The sequence below is a fragment of the Danio aesculapii genome, chromosome 10 (genome assembly GCF_903798145.1).
Source record: "Danio aesculapii chromosome 10, fDanAes4.1, whole genome shotgun sequence".
Lineage (NCBI taxonomy): Eukaryota > Metazoa > Chordata > Actinopteri > Cypriniformes > Danionidae > Danio > Danio aesculapii.
In genome coordinates this window covers 20,124,213-20,144,808 of record NC_079444.1, presented here as the reverse complement: position 1 = coordinate 20,144,808, position 20,596 = coordinate 20,124,213, and the positions used below count along the sequence as shown (strand labels likewise).

The 20,596-nt window shown below is 36.1% G+C and overlaps 1 protein-coding gene across 1 annotated transcript in view; it reads left to right on the top strand.

Annotated features, from left to right (window-relative positions):
- unc13bb (unc-13 homolog Bb (C. elegans)) overlaps nucleotides 1–20,596 on the top strand; it is a 128,312-nt gene that overhangs the window by 76,907 nt on the left and 30,809 nt on the right. Inside the window, exons 11-19 of the mRNA XM_056467035.1 lie at nucleotides 10,036–10,082; nucleotides 10,251–10,329; nucleotides 11,548–11,622; nucleotides 11,721–11,940; nucleotides 12,885–13,112; nucleotides 13,211–13,352; nucleotides 14,407–14,576; nucleotides 19,268–19,383; nucleotides 19,472–19,635. Of these exons, the coding sequence (XP_056323010.1) occupies nucleotides 10,036–10,082; nucleotides 10,251–10,329; nucleotides 11,548–11,622; nucleotides 11,721–11,940; nucleotides 12,885–13,112; nucleotides 13,211–13,352; nucleotides 14,407–14,576; nucleotides 19,268–19,383; nucleotides 19,472–19,635 (1,241 nt within the window). The remainder of the gene's footprint in view (nucleotides 1–10,035; nucleotides 10,083–10,250; nucleotides 10,330–11,547; nucleotides 11,623–11,720; nucleotides 11,941–12,884; nucleotides 13,113–13,210; nucleotides 13,353–14,406; nucleotides 14,577–19,267; nucleotides 19,384–19,471; nucleotides 19,636–20,596) is intronic.

The following is a 20,596-nucleotide window of genomic DNA, read 5'->3' as shown; positions in this document are numbered from 1 at the left end:
CCTGCTAACAGTTGTCAAACAATATCTAAGTGTGAACTCTTGAAAACCCACTAAATACAGCCATACATTCCCCCAATTTCACCTCTCTCTCTTTCTCTCTCTCGCTCTCTCTCTCTCTCGCTCTCTCTCTCTTCTTCATCTTGGCAGCCAGTAATTAGCTACCCTGTTTTCCTCCTTTGTTTCTTTCATTTGACCGCACAAAATTGAATGCATGAGCCGCTAGAAATAAATTAGCATGGCAAAGCACTTATGTGGCCTGATCACCTCACACTGAGAATAAGTCAAAATTAATAGTACACAGTGGCAAATCAGATTAATCCTAACTTAGATTGCTTTGGATCCAAAATATTTTATGCACCCGAATATGCCTGTTTTATGTATAATGGGTAATGGCCTATCAACTTGTATAGGTGATTTATTCCGATAAGCTAACGGCGCTCATGCTAATTAAGCTGTTTCATATATAGCACTCTTCATTGAGGCTCCATTACAGTGATTGCTGTGGACACTTATGTAAAAGCTGCTAATTTAATACAGTGAAGAATATGGGTGTGGTTTAGCACACCATTTGGCCTTGTAAAATGATGTGTGGTGAAGGACATACAGCATTATAGAAGTCAAGCTTATTCTTATTAACATTTGAACTGAAGGAGATTTAGCTGTAATTGAGGGTCTTGTATTAAATTTGATCTTAAATTGTAATACGATTTTTGTAAATCTCTTACTAAATTGTTATGGCAAGACTCTCCTGATGAGCATGTTTGGGAAGGGAAGGCAAGTTTATTTAAATAGCACATTTCATACGGTAATTCAAAGTGCTTTACATAAACACAAATAACAGAAACAAGGAAATAAAAATGATCAAAACAGATTAAAATGTGTTAAAACAGGTTATAAAAGAATAAAAAGGAAAAGAAGACATAATAGTGGGATCTGTCAGACACAGCACAGTGCTTATTCAATAAAGGCACAGCTAAACAGATGTGTTTTCAGTTTTGATTTGAATGTGCCTAATGTTGGAGCACATCTGATCATGTCTGGAAGTTGATTCCAGAAGCGGGGGGCGCAGTAGCTGAAAGCAGATTCAGTGACTGTATTCAGTGACCTTACAGACTGTATTCAGGGAGCATGTTGGGTGAATAGGATAAAAAATGTAGACTTGCTGAGCTGATTTTTTTTAAGCCGTTTTTTAATTTAATTGTTCTAAATTTGTATATTTAAATATGCAAATAAGGCACTATATCATTAAATAGGCATTAATATGCATACATTTCTATACATTAAAAAATCTTAAATGTTAATGTATACAAATTAAATACACATAGGATTAAGTTAATTTTATAAATTCGAGTCAAAATGTATTTGCAGAGGGTATTTTGGAATGTCTTTTATCACTCAGTAATTCATATGCAATACGTTTTAAATTTTTTTTGTAGAATAAAATGTATTTAGGCAACGCGGTGGCGCTGTAGGTAGTGCTGTCACCTCACAGCAAGAAAGTCACTGGTTCGAGCCTGTGTGGAGTTTGCATGTTGTCCCCGCGTTAGTGTTGGTTTCCTTCGGGTGCTCCGGTTTCCCCCCAAGACATGTGGTACAGGTGAATTGGGTAAGCTAAAATTGTCCATAGTATATGTGTGTGAATAAATGTGTATGGGTGTTTCCCAGTGATGGGTTGCAGCTAGAAGGGCATCCGCCGCGTAAAAACGTGTGTATAAGTTGGCGGTACATTCCGCTGTGGCGACCCTGGATTAATAAAGGGACTAAGCCAGAAAAAAAGTATATAATTAGGGAAATATGTATGAACATCTTTCTGTAAAAAGCTTCAGAATACAGAATATGAGTGTGAAGTTTGGTGTTTAAGCTCAGCTAAAGTAGAGATTTACAGCTCAGTTCAAGAGAAAACACAGTTTAAGAAAAAAAGCATCTAAAAAGATGTATTGTAACTGAATTGAAAATAAGTGAAGTTTTACAAACTAATTTCGAGAGGAGCATGTGATATAATTGATTGCGGCTGGTCTCTCATCTGTAATCAGCAATAATCCAATCAGATTGATTCAAGCCTACAATAAAAAGACCGATTTCGCCTTACTACTGTACCTTATCTTCATTTTGGAGGAATCCCCCCTTTCATCCCATCTCCTCCTTTATCTCCCTTTACTGGAGGGAGCTCTTGAGACCTATGTAATCTGGAACCTCCTTATATGCTTTTTGACCAAGCGGGAGCCCTGGACTCATTTATCTCCCAGCTCAGGGTTCTCTCCCGGGACAGCATGCCAAACCTGCTAATAGCGTCAAGCAATATCTAAGTGTGAACTCTTGAAACAAAATAAATATTTAAAAGCATCTTTTTCTTTACTAATACAAAAAAAAACACTTAATAAAAAACTTAAAGTCTGAAAATTGCAAGAAAAAATGTTTTCGCTTGCAGTATCTTGGCTTAAAAAGGCAGTTTGTTAAATTATTTTGGTTTTATTTAATTTTTTTCGTTGTGCTATAATACCATTTTTGAGCAGTAACATTTCTTTTGTGTGATTTATTAAAACTGTTTCTGACTGTGTATTTGTGAAAGAGGAAAAGTGACATGCAAATGTTTTAAAAGGGGAACATGCACAGTAGTGCCGATTAAAAGAGGAAATGGAGGAGAGATGGACTGCTGGCATTTTGACAACTCCAGATTAGCTTTGTGCTGGAATACATTGCCAGAGGACAGACAGAGAGAGAGAGAGAGAGAGAGAGAGAGAGAGAGAGAGATGCTCCACTAGGACTGTCACACTAGCCTAGTCTGGAAGCCACTAAACTGTGCCGATGTCAGTGTGTGTGGAGAGGGTTTTGTCTTCTGCTTTCTTCAAGATGTGTTGGATTGCCAAACCAGACAATTGGATACATTTTTATTTCACAGAACTGGATGGTTGAGTAAATCAACATTTTGAAATCCAGGAGTATTTTTTCCAGGAGTAGTTTTTTCTTCTTTTACTGCTGTAGGGTAAGTAGGCTATGTGTACTTTTTCAGTCTTAAGATCAGTAAGGGTTCGATTTATTGAAAATTATCAAGAAATATCAGGGTTGTATTTCAGCTGAATATATGTGTAAAACATGAATCCTATTTTAGAAGCTTTTTTGAATCTTGCAAATAAGCACCAAAAATGTTTAATGCTGAATGATTTATTTTGTTAACTAAAGGTTGAGTCTTATATTAACTAAAGATTAAATATTTATTGGAAAAGGAATTTATGTAACTGTTTATTGTGTGGTCTGGTCTGATAAGCTTGTCTGTGTCTTCTAAATTGCCTCACCTCAGACACCAAACGTTAGGAGTGAGAAAGGATTAGAAGTGTTCATTTTAAATGTATATTTTAATAGAACAGGCCACTTTAAGGCAAACTGACAACCAATTAACCACCCATGATACCTGATTATTATGATGATAAGGGAAACTGAAGATTCGGTGTACAAAATGATATGGTCATTTATTGTTTTGGGAGGTAATCCTAAAGGTTTGGAGTAAGATGGAGTAATTTTTATTTTTAAAATATGTTAATATATCTTTTAAATATGTCTCAAGGTTGCATTTTGTTTGAATCAAAAGACGAATTAGCTTTTTTTCTGTTTTAATACATGTCAAAATAAATTTTCAGCCTCAGTGACATCAGTGTCTCATGATCTTTCAAAATAAGTTTTTATTTTCCAATTTTGTGCTCAGGAAACTTTTTTTTATTACTAAAATACTTATACTATGATAATTATCAGTGGTTAACGCTATATTTTTGTGAGGAACATGTGAAAAATGTATAGTGCTGTCATTTGTTATTAATTTAATTAAATTATTAAATGAATTTAGTTTAACCTAATTCAATTTAACTAAAATGAATTTTATAATTAATTTCATTTTTTTATTAATTAATAAAATTTTCGCAACATTACTGTTTTTTGTTTTTGATCCTGTAGTTTCATCATATAGCCTTGATGAGCACAAGAAACTGTTTAAAAAGCATTTTAAAAGACTTAATTATGTAGTTCAAACCTTTGACTGGCAGAGTTTTTAGCTTTGCAGTTTTATGCCAGTCAGCTAATTAATCTAAAATAATTTTATTATTGTGTGCTGAATTGCATATTTATTTATTTATTTTATAGTTATGCCCTCGCCTATAGATGGGGAGCAATATTTTTAATAAGAGCTGATAAACCTGACCTGTACAGCAGTGGCAGAGATATGCAGCTTCTAATTAGAAAGTCTGAGGCATATATACCTGTCTCTTGGTTGGAATAGCAAATTATGCAGGAATATGCAATATTTTGATACCTGAGTTATCTGCTGGATAATTGTCTCAGAAATTGGTTCACAATTTCATTTAATTCCAGCAAGTTTAACCAGGCTTCTTAGTCGCATATCAGTAATGGCCTCATTGGTCCTTCAAAGAGCATCTGATTATTAGTTTCTGCCAGTTGTGCTCTTATCGTGTGAACACACATCTCAACTGTTTGGATAAAGTTGGACAAAAGCTAAACCTATAATTGGAATTTTAAACGTAAGTTATGAAATTGAGAGTATTTCTCTGAAATGAAAGCTGAAGGCATGGTTCACCCAGAATATAACATTTGCTGTTGATTTACTGAGGCCATCCAAGATGTAGATGACTTTTTCTTCTTCAGTGGAAATCAGCAACAGTGGTCCTTGCTGATTTCACAAAATTCTATTAAACCGTTACCCTTTAGGAATTTTTACCCTTTTGAAAAGAAGGCAAAAAAATTAATTCCCATGATTCCTATACATATCTACTGTAAACAAAGCAAAACTATAAGCCTATGCAATTATTTAACATATTACTTAAAGTGCTCCATTCTAAAGTGACATTTCCTTTATCTGTATTAAATGTTAAGTTAAAAATCCATCATAAAGTGCACTGTACCCGGCATTCATTGTAGCCTATTGCAGACGCATGGCAGCCAGCCAACATATGCCCTTGAAAGCCGCCAACCAAAACGCTCACTGTTGGAGTCACAGTAAAGATCATGCTGGCCATTAAAATGCTTTTGGAGAATAACACAGAGGACAGTCTCTGAATGTCAATGGCTGCCTTGTATGATTTATTTTTTCTTTGGAAAAAAATATTACCAGAAATAGTTTTTGTTGTGTATGTAAAAATTCATATGCAGTGTTATATATTAATATATGAAAACAAAAAACTTAAACTGAAATAGTACAGTATTTTCTTAAGACCATTACATATGGTAAAAGAGTGCGTCTAAATAAATGAAAAGGTGAAAGTGAACAGCCTACTGTAGTGTGTACAGAGTAACATTTTGTCCTGACAGGCAGGAAATGGGGTGAAGCTACTATTAGACCCAGCAGGTTCTGCTTAACAATCGTGATGCACAGTGAATACAGCTGGACTGTCATCCGCCCTGTGCTGTAACACTTACTGTTAGAAGGGGAGACAGGCAAGAAGATAATATGTTGTGTTCTGTGTGGAATTTGCCCCACTGGTTTGGTAATGTCTGAACCAGAATAATTTCTAGTGTGTAAAAAAAATATTAGATTTTGCTTCTGATCACAATTTGATTAAATGCCTAATGCTTCACACTTTCACAAATTAAACAGATAGTTGACCCAAAAAAGGAAATTCTGTCATCATTTTCTCACCCTTGACTTGTTCCAAACTTGTTTGACTTTCATCTGTTAAACTCAAAATAAGTCATCTTGAAGAAAGTCATTGACTTTCATAGTATATGTTTATCCTACCATGGATGTCAATGGTTACAGGTTTTTAGCTTTCTTCAAAATATCTTTAGTGTTCAACAGAATAAAGAAACTTATAAAAGTTTGGATCCACTTGAGGGTGAGTAAATAGTTAGAAAAATCCCTTTAATCTGTTGTTTTCTGAAGGCTATGACCAATGAAATTTGCTCTGTTTCAAGTACTTATATTTTAGCAGTATTACAATGGCCAGAATGACTAGGATAAGCTGAAACAGGTTTTACAGTAGCTTATAAGTGTGCCATTCAAATCCTGTGTAAATACAGTGTAAAAGGTTTTTAGCACAGCTCTATAATCCCTTTTGCCATCAGTGGATATTCTTCACTATATGGCAGAGATCCAGGTCTTCTCGTTCTGTACTTATTGTAAACAGTGATGTTGCTAGGAATTCTGGGGCCTATGTGCATGAGTTTCTCTTCTGGACCCCTTCTGTAAAAATTGTGGTGTAGGTACTGAATGGGGGATGGGGCCTGTTCTCAGGCCCAATTCCCCCATCTTACAACACCCCTGGGTAAAATTCTGAAATTATATGCAGTGTCTTACCTGTACGCTTGCCGTTCAATATGTAATGAAATATTCAGCCGTTAACTCTATTCCAGTAATCTTAACCACCTTAGTTGGATTAGTTTACATGGGCAGCAATTAATATTTGTGCCACACCAAGAAGTGCTCATTGTGCTTTAGAATTAATTTTTGACCCCTATTTTAGGGTTTTATTAGATTAGGACTAAAATGGGAATTCATATATTGTGAGATAGAACTGAATTGGTGAAGGATCTTGAACTGGAAATCAAGCTTGGGTTTCATTGTAATAGTTTTAGGGTGTGCTTAAAGCTCTGTTTATAATCTTAACTAAAAAATTGCTTCCTCATGTACTATAGGTGCAATGCAACAGCTCTGCAATCCCATGCACCAGAGCTTCAAGGTTCTGGTCAGCACCTGAGGCACGCCTAATTCAAAGGGATGTTATCGCGGAGTCGTTCCACTGACCAAGATGAAACAAATGTGTCAGGTGAACTTCAGCAAAGAATGTCTAAGAAAAAAGATCTTGGCAAAAAGCGGACCCAGAGTCCCAAGGTCAATCGGAGCATACGCAAGAAGATTCAGAAATTTCTGCAAGGCTCAGGAGAGTACACTGCCCATGACTTTCAGCACTCTCCTGTGGAGATAGAGGATGACATGTTCATCTGTGGCATAAAGAGAGATCCCTCCACTCGTGAATGTAGTCTCTCTAGTCAGCGTAGTTTTGAAAGTTATTCTAAAACCTCTAAGAGTACCTGTAGTGAGCAGTTGAGGCGAAACAGTGATGGAAATCTCACAATCCCATGCATCAATGGACCTAGCTTAGAGTTTACAGATCAAGCAGAAGGCAGTGCCCGTGTAGATGGAAGAGTTGCCATGGATAATAAACCAAGCAAACTCAAGGACCGAGAAAAGGCAAGAGAAGGAGGCTCAAGTACCATAGTAGAGCACATTTTGAAAGAACTGCAGGGGATTAATAAAATACAAGAGGAAATATCAGATTTAAGACAATACCTGACATCTGTAAGTGGCTCAGTAGATGAGGTATCCTGCTGTGTAGATGCTGTCTTGCTGGAAATTGAGGAAATGTACTCAGTTGGCGCTGTTGGTCATCCATCACCCCGGAGAGCTGAAGCTCATCAAATAAGTCCAGGTAGGCAGAATGTTGTTCCTGCCCTGCGAAGTAGAAATAATAGCCCAGCAGTAAAGCATAGAAAACTAGAGATAAATAAAGGTAGACCTCATTCAGCCAGACCTGCCATGTCAGGATGGGATGTGGAACCAAATTATCGAGACATACCTAGAAGAGCCAAGATACACAATCCCAAGATTTCTGACAACTTGGATGTACCCTCTTCCAGATTTAAGAAGTCTAGCTACTGTCACCTTGAAAGAGTTTATGGGCAAGACTTTACAAGCACTAGTTCTTTATCCTCAGGTCACAGTTCTAACAGTCACGATCAAGATGGAAGTTATCGTTCTATGGAGGCTGACCAACAGAACAGTGTTTGGAGACATTCGGAAATGCAGCTAAGTGTGAGCGGAGAAGGGGGATGGAGTGGGGACACTGGATGGAGTGAGGAGGATTACTGCTCCTGCCAGAACAGTGCAGATGAATTGGAAACCAGTAGACACCCAGAAACATGGTACAGGTATAATGGTGAAGAGACCAGCAGCACACCATGCCATTCATCACGTAGCAGCTCTGAACATCTATCCCTACTGTTTGGAAACCATAATGACTCCCCATCCAGTTCGTCCAGTGTTGTAGATTGGAGGCATCCTAAAAATCAGATCGTCAGTGACATTGGTTGTGATTGTACATCAAATTGCATGTACTCCCGAAGTTCTGGATACCATACTATGGATGCATATGCTGATGAATCATGTAGTGGGCCATCCCGAAGCCTTAGTTGTTCAACTGTTGGAATGACAGACTATGATGACGGTTGCCATAATCTACACTCCTCTTGTGAGAATTGCCTCTATGATATGGAGTCAGAGAAAGAATGGGGAGCTTGCAGAGTGGATTGTTATGATCAAGATTGCTCTGAAAATACAGATACTGAAGAGTCACAACCACCTAATATAGGATATGATGTTGTAAAGATCAGTAAAGCCATGCAATCTTTCCACTCTGCTCTAAGGGGAGCCTTAACAAAGCTTGAAACTGAACCCCAGTTTCAACATGAGGACAACCAGTCTCTTGTCTCAAGTCCCAGCATATCCAATGACCTTGAGGAAGAGAGCACAGCTTTTGGTGGATCAAACGTGGGAACTCTTGTACCCTTTCAGGGTGCAACTTTAGATCTCAGTTTATCCCCTCAAAAGAGCATCGAATCCTCATTCCATGGGAAGGAATCTGCAGAATTGGTAAACCACCAATGTAATTCTCAAATCTTTGATCCTTTGGTATCTACCCCTAGCACGATTTCACCTTCACATACACCAACTGAATACTCTGCAGTGGACCACTCGGATAATGCAGACAAAGCTTTCACAGATCAGATACATTCCAGTCTGCAGTGTATTCCAGAGCTTGGTTCAAAACAAGTGGATCTGAGCTCAGGAATTGTTGAACCTTGCGCTCACCAAATGGCAATTGACTTAGTTAATACCGAAATATGTCCAGAGGGCACCAGTTCAGAAACACTAGAAACAGATGTTGATGCAAAACAGGCGGAGCATATTCTTGACAATGAATCTGCCCTTGAGGACCCTCACCATCAGAAGTGCCTTGCCAATATTGAACGTGTGCTCAAAGAGAAGAGACATCGACATAGACTATCCAGAATTGCCAATGCCTCAAAGAACACTTTCTCTGAGGAGAAGTTTAATCAAGGTACAAAAACTTCCATTTTGGTTGGTTATGCATGTATTTAGGCTAAACAAAATTTTCCTACTGTCTTTGTCAATCTTCTCTAGTTTTTTCAACTGTTCTTTCCTTTTTCTTTATTCTCCTGCTCTCTTACAGAGGAAAGCAGGGAAGGTGATCAGGTCATGATTATGTTTTAGTCAATTCTCTGTTGTCATTTTATTTTATTTATTAAATCCAAAAACTTTTTTCATTGTATTTCATTCAAAGTTTGTTTGAATGCCCCTTTTTATCTAACCATAGCATATGACATTGCTTGTTAGTGCTGTCTCTTCTTTCAAAAACAGAAGATTTCTGCGTTTAACACGTTTAATGGTTGCGTTGCTTCTGTTTTGTGCAGCTTATAATATGATTTGCAATTATTTTTAATTATTTATCATTTGAGATGGTCTTCATTTTGCTGTACTGTTGCCATTAAAAACATTTGAAACACACTGCATGCCCTTGGGGAACTCCAGCTCTCCAGCTGTACTTCCGTTTATAAGGAAGAATTGTTCACCACAGATGGAAAACTGAAAGTTTGCTGAATGTTTCTGTCATTGAGTGAAAAGTTATATGATTATCCTTAAAGTTTATAATGACTTGCTTACCGGTTCAGCTGGCAAGTTCTGCTGTGCGTTTCAAGAGTGTTATTTCCTCCGTTTATTCATCTTTTGGTCTGGTCTCATGAGTTGCATGCGTAATTGATAGTTTGGCCCACAATATCTTGTTTTTTAAATGATTTTCAGACCTTTTGGTGAAACTCAACCAATCTTGTGTCTTTTACATTTATTTTAGGTTTTATGTTTAAGTTTTATTGTTTTAAATTGATCTCTAATAGATCTCTAATCTCTAATTGGCTGCACTTGTACACACTGATAAAATTGTGTTTTCGGTGCCGTAGGGCAAAGAAAATGGAGATAATTCCAGGCATGCTTGGGTTAAAGCTGGGTAAGTTTCTATTTATTCACTACTTCTGCTCCTGTTTTGTTATGGAATTATTCATGAGACTAAAGAATTATTAATTAGAAGTTAGTGACTGTTTTATAGACACAATCATTGTCTGTATTAATTATTAAATGTGGAAAATACTCCTTTACAAAGTGTTGGTGTCCACAGAAATGGGAGTGGAATATTTGGAATTGACAGTATGCCAGACCTGCGGAAGAAGAAAGCTATTCCTCTGGTTAGCGATGTGGTAAGTGGCTTCAGCTTTTCATTAAAATGAATAAAAGCTCCCTGTGTTTTAAAATTCTTGGTGTAAAACATCTTGTTCCCAAATATGAATAGTATCAATCCAAGTCTTTCTTTCAAAATATTACTTGTTGATTTAAGTATTTATACAGTACATACAAAATGTATATGAGCAACTTATAGCATTCATCATTTTACAACTGACAACATTCATAACTTCAACTTATGAAGTAACATGAACTGAAGTAAAACCAACTTTCTGATCTCTCTCCTCCCCATGAAAAACATAAAATTAAACCTCTACAACTCTTTTGAATGCATTCACTCTGCATGGTCAGGCTATGGTAAGTTTTCAGAATAACCCATATAGTATGATTGAACCTACTTTTTTGTGTATATCAAGATAATACTGAATCCAGGGGATCAGTGTTGCTCTAATAGTTTGCAAAGAAAAATAAACAAACACACAGTTGGAAAATAAATAAAATGTCATTGCATTTAAATTGCTATTTTTATAACAGAAAATACACTGTTAATCTCATAATACATGTATTATTATGAAACATGTTTTCTTTTTGCTAGAAGTATTTGCAAACTATTACAGCTTTACTTGATATGCAGTTCAAGCCAGCAAAAAAGGTCCTTTCCACTGGTTTACTTGTATAATTTTGTTTACTTTCCCTGTTTGGGCCACTATAAAAGGGCTGTTTTAAAGCGGTTGTTAGATTCTTCTTAACGGTGTTTTAGATGCTTTTTTCATAACCAGTATTACTAGTGATGGTTTGGTTTCTTAATTAACCCCTAATTCCCTTACCTCACAGGCATTTGGTTTCTCTTTTGATTTCCAGGACTCCCATAGTCCTAGTTTTCCTTCCCCTAGTTTTAAAGTTGTTGCTCTTTGCTTTAGATCATAGGTCTCAAACTCAATTCTTGGAGGGCCGCAGCTCTGAACAGTTTTCCTCCAACCCTGATCAAACACAGCTGATCCAACTAATGGAGGTGTTCATGATTCTTTTGAACACCTCGCTTATTTGAATCAGCGGTGTTTGTTAGTGTTGAAGCAAAACTGTGCAGAGCTGCAGGCCTTCAGGAATTGAGTTTGAGGCCTATGCTTTCGATGTTCATTTGTGACATCTGGGTTCCTTTTTTGTTTCACCAGGGGTGGTTTATGGGATTTTTGCATTGCTTTGCACTGTTCTAATGTTGGTTATTTGTATGCTAGTCTCTGGTCCAAGCCAGGAAGGCTGGTATTGCATCTGCGATGGCCTCACGCTCCTCCATAAAAGATGAGGAACTGGTTCGTTGAACATTTTGCATATTACACATAAATATTCTTTTGCTTTTTTAATGATTGTATATTAACCACTTTAACTACCATCTCCTTTACTTCAACAGAAGAACCATGTGTATAAGAAAACTCTACAAGCTTTAATCTACCCCATTTCTTGTACCACACCTCACAATTTTGAAGTGTGGACAGTCACAACGCCAACCTACTGTTACGAGTGTGAGGGTCTGCTTTGGGGCATTGCTCGGCAAGGTATGCGTTGTACCGAATGCGGGGTCAAGTGTCACGAGAAATGTCAGGAGCTGCTGAATGCGGACTGCCTACAGCGTAAGTATGATTATCTGTGCTAAATCTAAAAAAAAAAAAAAAACATCCATCCTTTTTTGTATTTAAGAGTTTTTGAAGCAGACTAGTGCTTTCTGTGAATGTCTTCTTTGAGTTTCCGTCCTACTAAAACACTCTATTGTTAATTCAGTTAGACATCTGGACTGTTGAACTCATTTGTTCAAATGGACTTCCTCAGTGACGTCTCCTGTGTTGACAGGTCCATTAGCCAGAATGAAAAAAATGATTTAGAGTTGATGCTTGCAGTAAAATAATCATCACACATATTTTATAAGACAGGGTGTTTACTAGATTCATGAGCTTGTCATATTGTACAGTTTTTGGTGAGAACATGTTATGCAAGAAATGGAAGATGGAAAATGTTTTTTAACATTGTGGATTATTGTTCTTACAGTTTAAACATTTCAAATTAAAAACATGTCTTTACATACTTAATGAAATTCCAAATTCCCTTAATCCAATGCAATTTTTATCAAGATTATCGTTATCCTTATAGTATTCAACTTATTTAATTCATATGGGTCTTGACAGTGAAGAACTATCATACTATCATATGGGAAAAATTACCCATTGAAAAGAAAATCCAGAAATGTGGTGTCTCAATTGAAATCCTGTTCTTTTTAAAGGCTTTTATAAGCACTCAAATTGCAATGTTTGTTGAAAATATGCATCACTATAAAGGATTTGAGAGCGCTGATGAGCTTTTTGTTGTCTTGTTTTTATAAAAAATTTGATTGAAAGTTAGCGGAGCTACACAACCAACATCTTACTCCATCGTCTATCTGGAAGTCCCCCGTCTCAATTGAAATCAAAACATAATAATTTTAAACCCTGTTTTTTTTTACATGAAGTATTTTGACAAGTCAGCAAATTACACAATCGTGCATGTTAGTTTTTTTATCCCATCATTTTTTTCTGCCATTCAGGTGCGGCTGAAAAGAGCTCAAAACATGGTGCTGAGGACCGCACTCAAAATATCATCATGGCCATGAAGGACCGCATGAAGATCCGTGAGAGGAACAAACCTGAGATCTTTGAGGTCATCCGAGATGTGTTTGTGGTCAGCAAGGCCATCCATGCTCAGCAGATGAAGACCATCAAGCAGAGCGTCCTGGATGGGACCTCAAAGTGGTCAGCCAAGATCACCATCACAGGTTCAAACATATTTATAATAAATATTGTCATATTCAAAGAAATAAGTTCAGTTCTGAATGGTGCACAATAACTTTAAAACTTCTCGTCTCTGTTGCAGTTTTCTGTGCTCAAGGGCTGCAGGCCAAAGATAAGACTGGCTCCAGTGACCCCTACGTGACCGTTCAGGTGGGCAAAACCAAAAAGAGAACCAAGACGATCTACGGCAACCTCAATCCTGTCTGGGAGGAGAAGTTTCATTTGTAAGTATAGTTCCAACAATCAGATATACTCTATTTTGATTTAATCTATTGAGCGACATTCCTTGTTTCTGTAGACATGGGTACAACAGCTTTGATACTCATTCCAGAATTGTTGGTAGATTTCAAGCAACTGGAATGATAAACAGGAAATTATGAACTGAATTCACTGCAAAATAATACAAGATGTTTAAATGTGAAAGGGAATATTTGATTTTGTTGGTGATTGTTTAACTTCCTGTTAAAACCGTTTGTGCTTTAGCTAAAGCTGCTAACCTCAAACAGATGCTGCATGGCATGTCTAAAACTGAATGTTATGTATTTTCAACATATTATATTTTTCAAAAAGTGGATGAGAAATTCAATGAAATATCACCATAACATTGTTGACATACAGTTAACAGTAATGAATGTACTATTGGTGTGTCCTAATTTTGTACAAATTGATAAAAGTGACATCACTTGGAGCGAGTCACATGCCTTTTCTTTCAGTGCTTTATAGATTGTTATGCCTTTTTATAACAGATGTAACAGAGTCGACCAGAATGTAGGGACAGACACAAAATGTGGATTTATTACAGTAAAATGACATTTCTACCGGTTGCCAAGTGAAATAATGGGTCACACTTTATTTTGATGGTCCGATTGTTGATTTTAAGTTACATTGCATCTACATGCCAACTAATTCTCCTTAGATTATAAGTAGACTGTTAGGTTAGGGTTAGAGTTGGTGTAAGTTGACGTACTTGCAAAGTTTCTTATAGTCAGTTAAATGACTGTGGAAGGAGCAGTATTAACAGATATTAAGCAGACAGTCTACTAATACTCAAATGGACCATCAAAATAAAGTGTTACCAAATAATGTAATTTAGAGCATTTTTTTTTAAATGTATGTATAATGCAAAGTTTTTTTGTGTTAATTATTACATACATTTCCTTAAACTTTTTTTGTTTTGTTATTTTTTTGCTAAGTTTGTTTGTTTCAATATATAAAAAATGGTACATCACTAGTGAGGATCTGCAGCACTGACCGTGACTTAAATGTTTGGTCTTCCAGTGAATGCCACAACTCCTCTGATCGCATCAAAGTCCGTGTTTGGGATGAAGACGATGATATAAAGTCACGAGTGAAACAGAGATTAAAGAGGGAATCAGATGACTTCCTAGGCCAAAGCATCATTGAAGTGCGCACACTGAGTGGAGAAATGGACGTCTGGTACAACCTGGGTAAGCTTCTGACTGGGGCTTTGTTTATACGTATGTCTGTGGCTATAATCAGACACTATTGGAGCAACAAAATCTGATTTAAAAGCGAGAATTGATTTTCAATTGAATCATCACTTCAGGAATTTATTTCAATCAATTCCTGATGTACAGAAGGATTATATAAAAACTTTTTTTAGTTGGACAGAGCTACTACTCAATTATTTATTAATTACAAGTGTATTAATTACTCAGTGAGTCTGTGTAAACATAATGTAAACTACTGTAGCCATAAGAGTACAACTTTACTGTACCTCAAATGACACTGGATCAAATGATGTCTGATTGCATATTTTTAATGTGTTTGGTCAAAAAAAACTCTATGCTATTAGTCCTCATTTATGTGTCGCTTTGAATAGAAGTGTACTGGGTTCCTTAAATTGTAAGGATCTTGAAGGATTTTCAATTCCGTTTTATATCAGGACACTGGACTAGTGACTCATTATTTCAATACTTTCAGCTTCAAGGAACTACGGAAGGAACTTCTGATAAACATTTGTATTCACTTTGCCATGTATGTGAATAAAATAGCATTCGCATGGGTCATCAGTGTTGACCCTTGACACGGCATGTCTGAAGCTTCACACTGACACCTTCATCAAAGTGACAGCAAACTTAATCTTTCTCTCTGTCTGACATAGCGCTGTTCTCTAGTATTGCACAAACATGATTAGCGTTTGCACTAGCATTTGTGTAAAGCGATCTGATGTGCTTTTGCTTGAAAGGTTCAACGTTTTTTAACCTCTGCAATGGTTCAGATTGGCAATGCTTGAAATCACTTCATTCAAAGTAAATGATAAGCACTGACACCAACGCCTGTGTGAATGGGAGGTCATCATAACTGGGAGGAACCTTAATTTGTATTTTAATGTTGATCAAAACTGGTTCTCAAATATCTTTTTTTAGTTTATTATTCTGTGCTTCAGAATGCATGCAACTGGTAAAATAAGCTTTTCTTACTTTTTTGTTGGAATAACTTCTAATAGAAAATTGATAGAATTGTTGATTGGTCTTTCATTTTGTTCTACACCATAATAAATGTGGACTATTTTAGTTAAAACAACAAATTGACAATATTGTGCTTAAACTTTACCTCGTGTAAATACAATAATTCTATGTGAATAATGCGATTAAGCATACCCAGCAGGCACAGGACGTCAACATGACGTCAGATTGATGCAATACCCCAACATCGTGGGGACGTTGCATTTTGTTTGGAAATGAAAATCAAGTTTACGTCAGGCCAACGTTAACGTCAAAGACCTAAACGTCCAACCTAAAATCAAACAAATATCAGCATATAATGATGTTACAGTTTGATGTTGTGTGGACCATTATGACGTCTATAAGACGTTGGATTTTGGTCGCCATACCTGACGAATAAATGTCTTTATTTGACGTCAATATAACATTGGTTTAAGATGTTGGCTTGACGTTGGATTTTGGTCACTTTCCAACACAACCTAAAATCAACAAAATATCAACGTCATTTAATGTCATTATTGGACGTCAAAAATAGACTTGCCTTTAGACACTGACTAGACATTGAATTTTGGTCACATGACGTCATGACCTAAATACAACCTAATATTAACGTCGTATGTGTGCCAACTGGCTATAATCACAAAAAGAATAATTGTTTTAACAAAGGTGGCCAATATGCACCAAAAACCCTCAGAATACAACCAAACAAAATGTTTTGCATTAGAAAAAATTAAAACAGCGCTTAGTAGACCCTACTTGAAGTCCATAGTTTGTGCTTTAAAGTGAGGCATGTGAACGTGAATAGTGATGGTAAGAAAATTAAACACAATTCTACAGGAATAATCTGAATAATGTCAATTGCATGTAAACGGGATGTAGATCTTTCCTCTTGATAAGTAAACAGTATATTGCGATTAAGCTCTTACTCTTATTATAGCAAATATCTGCATTATTTGTGCGCATGTAAACATAGTCCTTGTTAGCATTGATGTATTTAAATTCTCTGCAGTACAAGACACATTTTTGAATTGTGGGACTTGTTTGTGATGATGAATAGCCATCTTTTTTCTCGAAGCAGGACGTCACGTGGCTTTAGACTCCGCGATTTGTGCGTGTACTCCATTACCCACGTTCCCCAACCTGACAGCGTGTCCCTTCTCGCCCAATTACCCAAGTGTGCAGCAGCCCAGAAGCCTCCAGGATGTCCCAACCATGAAATCCACTGCTCCAAATTCTGTTTCTATCTGTCACAGTTTCCTCTAAACGTGGTGTTGTTATTCTGTTGTAATCCAGCCTTTTCTTTGTTCTCATCTGTACAGTCCGCTCTACTGTTGTGATCGTCTCCCTCTGAATCTCTGGCCACCACATCTGCTCTAACAATTATTCTCAATAGTAGTAATTCGGCTACATGTCCTCTTGTCTGTTTTTCCTCCTGTATCATCCTTTCTCTATTCCTCTCTCTCTGGCTCTCGCTTTCTCTATCCCTCCTTCAGAGCTGATATCCTCCTTGATTATTATGTAGCCCACTCCAGTCGGAAATTCTCCACTTAGCAGACACATATAAATTATCCCAATAATTTGCCTGTCAGGGGAAATGGTTGACAAAAGAAGGTCCCAGTGTTTCTATTAAAAGACCTTCAAAGGATTTTTCAGATAGAAGAGAGAGAGAGAGAGAGGCCAAATATCAAATGTGAAAATTATAAATGATATATAAACATATTTAGCTTACTTAGCATGTTTAGCCTGTTTTGTATCAATGGAAAGAGTTATGTTGCTTGACTCTTGTTAACTCATTGTAAAACAATTTGGACTAGATAAAACCACTTCAAACTATTATCATTTAGTTTGAAGTTGTTTTATCTAGTCCAAATTGTTTTACAAATGGTTAACAAGAGTCAAGCAACATAACTCTTTCCATTGATACAAAACAGGCTAAACATGCTAAATAGGTTTATATATCATTTATAATTTTGGCTTGGCAGCTAACTGAAATAGAATTAATTATTAAAATATCATTAAAATAAACAAACAATCAAAAAACAAACAAAAAAACAAAACAACCGAATAGAAAATAACTAAGGCACTTAAACGACTACTAAAACTGAAACTGAACATACAAAAATGAAAGCAAATTTAACAGTTTGGGTAAATAATGCTAAATAGCACTTTAAATGGTGTTTTATAAATAAATGTAAATGTATGTTAATGTATGGTACAGTGCGGTATTTAGTATTTATCATTAATTAGTTGCACTGACAGTGTCTAGTTGCATTATTCAGTTAAAGTACATGATTTAGTTCATTAGTTGCAGTTTTTAGGTAAATAGTTACAGTATTTAGTTTATTCCACTAGTGACAGAGTTTATGTAGTTAGTTAATTTTGGTATTTAGTTATTGCAGTTAGTTATTAGTTACTATTAATTAAAGTGTCCATGTATTTACAGTAGTTACATGCAATTACTTGCTGTATTTATTTAGTTAAAGGGCCCTGTCATACACCCAGAGCAATAAGGTGCAAGTCGTGTTTGACGTCATTTGTTGCTATTTTCAGACAACCCTAATTTTCGCATTTGCGCCACGTTGCTTAAATGGCAAATCCATTTGCACCACTTTGTGGACTCATGGATGTGCTGGTCTGTAAAGGAGGTGTGTTAAGGCGCATTGTTGACGCGTTGCTATTTTGAGGAACTGAAATAGGCTGCGCCACCTAAGCTGGTTTTTTCATCATTTTATTCATGGAAATTTGCATTTGTATAATGATATTATTATCAGATGTATTATTTATTATATGCATATTTATATTTGTTTTAATAAAAATAAGTTTAGATTTGTGCACCTGTCGGGTTTTTGAGATGTCTGCATCACCATATGGGGCATAAGAATAGGACGTGTGTTTGGAAATAACTCCGCTTTTGACCACACTTCATTATTATTGTTCATTTATTCATTTGCTGGAAATTAGAACTGAAGTTTTGAAACAAATCTTTGTGCTTAACAAATAAAATTAAATATGTAGGCTAATAGATGTCTTCAGTGGAGTGCGTACAACACTGTTTCCTTATTCACAAAAGTAAAGGAGTAAAGTAAAGAGTAAGAGTAAAGTGAAAGTAAAGAGGCCGAATGGAGGGTGTTCGTTCTTTATCCTTGCGCTGCAGATGGTCTGTTTAACTGCTTTCTCACTTGTGAAGCATTCAGTTTTTCACTTACAAAGTCCGCCATGTAAATAGCAAATGCAACATGGTGCAACACAACTCTTAAGGGGGAGAGATGAGACTCTGATTAAGAGAGAACTCATTAAGAGAATAAGCACAACCCTGTTAGGCCATGCGCCCGGGCGCAAAGCGTGTATTTCCATCCTTAAAATAGCAAAAATGGATTAGGACACGCCACTTAATGCTTTTGCGCCGTGCACTTTAGACTTTGCTCTTAGATTGTTAAAATAGAGCCCATAGTGTTTATATTGTTAGTTACAGTATATAGTAACAGTACAGCATTTAGTTCTTTACAGTACAATATTTAGTTAAATAGTAGCAGTATTTAGATTAGTTAGAATATTTAGTTAGTTATATTATAAAAGTAAATGTAAATGCCTAAACTAACCTGTGTTAATTTAGATTTTATACAGTATATTGTTACTGTTTGGTTGAAAATGCTGTGTATCTCACACCACAGAGAAAAGAACAGACAAGTCTGCAGTTTCTGGTGCCATCCGTCTTCAGATAAGTGTTGAAATTAAGGGTGAAGAGAAAGTGGCCCCGTACCACGTCCAGTACACCTGTCTGCATGAGGTGTGTTCACGTCAACAGATCTTTACATTAGGATGTTAGTCTTTCAGGAGACGGTCGCCATTAATTTCTTCTGTATTCTCTCTGGCAGAATCTCTTTCATCATATCACAGATGTCCTCGGACAGGGAGTGGTCAAAATCCCAGAAGCCCGTGGCGACGATGCCTGGAAGGTCTACTTTGATGACGTGCCGCAAGAGATTGTGGATGAATTTGCAATGCGCTATGGGATTGAGTCCATCTACCAAGCAATGACGTATGTATTAGGCCTTCCTGCATGCTATATCTAAATAAATAAATTCTAATATATATATATATATATATATATATATATACAGTTGAGGTCAGAATTATTAGCCCCGCTTTGAATTTTTTATATTTTTTTTAAATATTTCACAAATGATGTTTAACAGAGCAAGGAAATTTTCACAGTATATCTGATAATATTTTTTCTCCTGGAGAAGGCCTTACTTGTTTTATTTTAGCTAGAATAAAAGCAGTTTTAATTTTTTTTAAATCCATTTTAGGGTCAAAATTATTAGCCCCTTTAAGCAAATTTTTCCCCGATAATCTACAGAACAAACCATCGTTATACAAAAACTTGCCTAATTACCCTAACTTGCCTAGTTAACCTAAATAACCTAGTTAAGCCTCTAAATGTCACTTTAAGCTGTATAGACGTGTCTTAAAACATATCTAGTCAAATATTATTTAATGTCATCATGACAAAGATAAAATAAATCTGTAATTAGAGATGAGTTATTAAAACTATTATGTTTAGAAATGTGTTGAAAAAATCTTCTCTCCGTTAAACATAAAATGGGGGAAAAAAATAAACTGGGCTAATAATTCTGAATTCAACTGTGTATATATATAACACCACAACTTTGAAAATCGAGAACTCTGCAAAGAAGAAAAGGAGAGCTAAGCTTTTTCTGTCGTTCATTTAAGGAAGGTCTGAAGTTTCGTTTGGTTGCACATTTGGTCGCTAGGAGCGCTGTTGGCATCACGTTTCTTTGATTAAATATAGATTTTCAAAGTTGAGGTATTCTTTTTGGATATAATTTATTTAGATTTTATTTTACAGAATATACTAATCAAAAACCCAATCTACTGGGTTAATTTTATACTCTGATTTCACAGTATTTATGGAAAACATTAAATTTCCCATTTAAGTGTCAAGATACTGTAGTTGTGTTAAAAAAAGTCAACAAAAT